Raw genomic sequence first — 2,756 nt, 5'->3', positions numbered from 1 at the left:
GAGATAGAGACAGAGACAGAGATAGAGACAGAGACAGAGATAGAGACAGAGATAGAGACAGAGATAGAGACAGAGATAGAGACAGAGATAGAGATAGAGATAGAGACAGAGATAGAGACAGAGATAGAGACAGAGACAGAGATAGAGACAGAGATAGAGACAGAGATAGAGACAGAGATAGAGATAGAGACAGAGATAGAGATAGAGACAGAGACAGAGAAAGAGACAGAGATAGAGATAGAGACAGAGATAGAGACAGAGACAGAGAAAGAGACAGAGATAGAGATAGAGACAGAGATAGAGACAGAGATAGAGACAGAGACAGAGATAGAGACAGAGAAAGAGACATAGACAGAGACAGAGACAGAGAAGGAGAGGAGAGAGTGTGAAAAAGAGGTGAAGGGGAACAAAAGGACTGCATAGCGAACATTGCATGTTAACCAGTCATCCATTTAGCTACAGAAGAGGGGCGTAGCCTCTGGATAGATACGAAATATGCCACAAATGTTGATGTTAACTTTATAAACAAGCTTGCGATGCTATCCATATATTGTAAGTAACTGTATATAGACATGTAGAAATGTAGATACATACAAAAAGAAACAAAACAGAACGTATGTAAATTCTATTAATATCGGTCAAGGAAGGCAACATTTTGTAATGAAGATTGTCGTCGAGTTTTTATTGTTAAATATCATAATCCTAACAATGATAAGAAAACAAATATGATAATCAGTGAGTTTTATAACAGTTGTTTTGATACACAAGTTCAGTTTAGTGAGTCTTGCGAAGGGGTCTACTGCTCGACGCTCTCCATCTTCCAGACGCGGACGTAGTCGACCTGCATCGCCGCGCCCTCGCTGATGCGGGACTCGCCGGCCTGCCATGTGGGAAGCCACTCGTTCCTCTGCGGACAGACCGTCTTGTCAGGAATTGAGGGTAACAAATGAAGGGGAAACATGCGTTTGCTAAGGAATGACAATAACGAGTGAATGATGAGATAGAAGTAGGGGATGTTAAACGAATTGCTAGAATGAACGAATGTGAGATGCTTACCGCGTTCCAGAAGTCGAGGAAGGCGGTGGGCGAGAGGTTGGACCAGGGCTTGGGCCCAATGTCGTCGGGGAAGAAGCCGTTGGTGCCGCCCACAGCCACGTTCAGGACCAGGTAGAACTGGCCAACGGAGGCAAGGAAACGGTCAGTAAGTCAACCCAAGAGACAATCAGAAAGAATGTTCAGAAAAAGGCAAGTAGAAAAACAAAAGAAGGATGCGATTGCGAAGTACCTTCTGGTCGAAGGGCGCCATCTTGGATCCAGCCACCCAAGGGTTGTCGAAGGACGGGTCCATTCCGGAGAAATCCCAGAAGCTGCTTCCAGGGTCGACTGTCAGCTGGAGGACGTCGTCCACGTAGATCCTGGCGAGTGCGAGGCGAGGGATCAGATAATAAGTGTCATTATATAATTAAGGGGCGTGTTTTCGTCCACGAATAATTACATTTAAAACACACACAACTAGAGAATTAACCGGAATGGAACTGTTAGCATTAATATTCCTTTACGAAGTAAACCGTGGAAATAAAATCGGAATAATTCATAAAAAACTTACTCCATCTTATCCTTGTTCCAGTCAAGCCTCCAGACGTGGAAATCGTCGGCGAAGGAGCCCGTGTTTGCAGAGCTAAAGGAGAAGGAGTAGACAGTGTGAAGCTTACACAGCATAGAGGGAAATTAAAAGGGCGCGCATACACTCAAATACATACACACACGTGTATGCATGTTTGTGTGTGTATGTATGTGTGTATATATATGCATATATATATATATATATATATATATATATATATATATATATATATATATATATATATATATATATGTGTGTGTGTGTTTATATGTATATATATATATATATGTTTATATGTATATAAATGTATATATACAAACACACACACACACACACACACACACACACACGCATATATATATATATATATATATATATATATATATATATATATATATATATGTATATATATATATATATATATATATATATATATATATATATATATATATATATATATATATGTATATATATATATATATATATATATATATATATATATATATGTATATATACACACACACACACACACACACACACACACACACACACACATATATATATATATATATATATATATATATATATATATATATATATATATATATATATATGTATATATACACACACACACACACACACACACACACACACACACACACACATATATATATATATATATATATATATATATATATATATATATATATATATGTGTGTGTACATACATGTATGTATGTATGTACACATATCGCAGAGAATGAATAGATGAGTGAAATCAGGAAAACCGGCCATTGACTCACTACTCGACGTGGGTCTTCTCGAAGAAGTTGTAAGGCCAGAAGGGTCCCCAGTGCAGCGTCGTTCCTCCGTACTGGTTGCCGAGGGTGCCGAAGTCGTCATTGCCTTTCGGGAAAGAAGTGCAGATAGTTACACTTGCACACTCCTGTATGTGGGTAAGTATTGGCCCATTTGCGCCTGTGTGTGTTTTCATACACCCAAGTAATAGCTGACTACCCAAGGAGTTGCTTATGTTTTGATGAGTCAAAGTCACAACAATAAGAGAAACTAAACCGTGTCTTGAGAATTCTAGTCTGATCGAAAGCGTCCATGTTTTAGGTTTCCCTTTTTA

General features: G+C 38.5%; 1 protein-coding gene across 1 annotated transcript in view; it reads right to left on the bottom strand.

Moving 5' to 3' along the window:
- Positions 1-726: 726 nt before the first annotated feature.
- LOC122247969 (beta-1,3-glucan-binding protein) overlaps positions 727-2,756 on the bottom strand; it is a 5,591-nt gene continuing 3,561 nt past the window's right edge. The window contains exons 8-12 of the mRNA XM_086537959.1: positions 2,428-2,530; positions 1,607-1,678; positions 1,286-1,415; positions 1,057-1,173; positions 727-907 (exon numbers count right to left, since the gene is read on the bottom strand). Coding sequence (XP_086394085.1) covers positions 797-907; positions 1,057-1,173; positions 1,286-1,415; positions 1,607-1,678; positions 2,428-2,530 — 533 coding nt within the window. The 3' untranslated portion in view covers positions 727-796. The remainder of the gene's footprint in view (positions 908-1,056; positions 1,174-1,285; positions 1,416-1,606; positions 1,679-2,427; positions 2,531-2,756) is intronic.

This window comes from Penaeus japonicus, unplaced genomic scaffold (genome assembly GCF_977035675.1).
Source record: "Penaeus japonicus unplaced genomic scaffold, GWHDUDI00000001_assembly GWHDUDI00000006, whole genome shotgun sequence".
Taxonomy (NCBI): domain Eukaryota; kingdom Metazoa; phylum Arthropoda; class Malacostraca; order Decapoda; family Penaeidae; genus Penaeus; species Penaeus japonicus.
The sequence above is the reverse complement of the archived record's forward strand: the minus strand, read 5'-3'. Positions and strand labels throughout refer to the sequence as shown.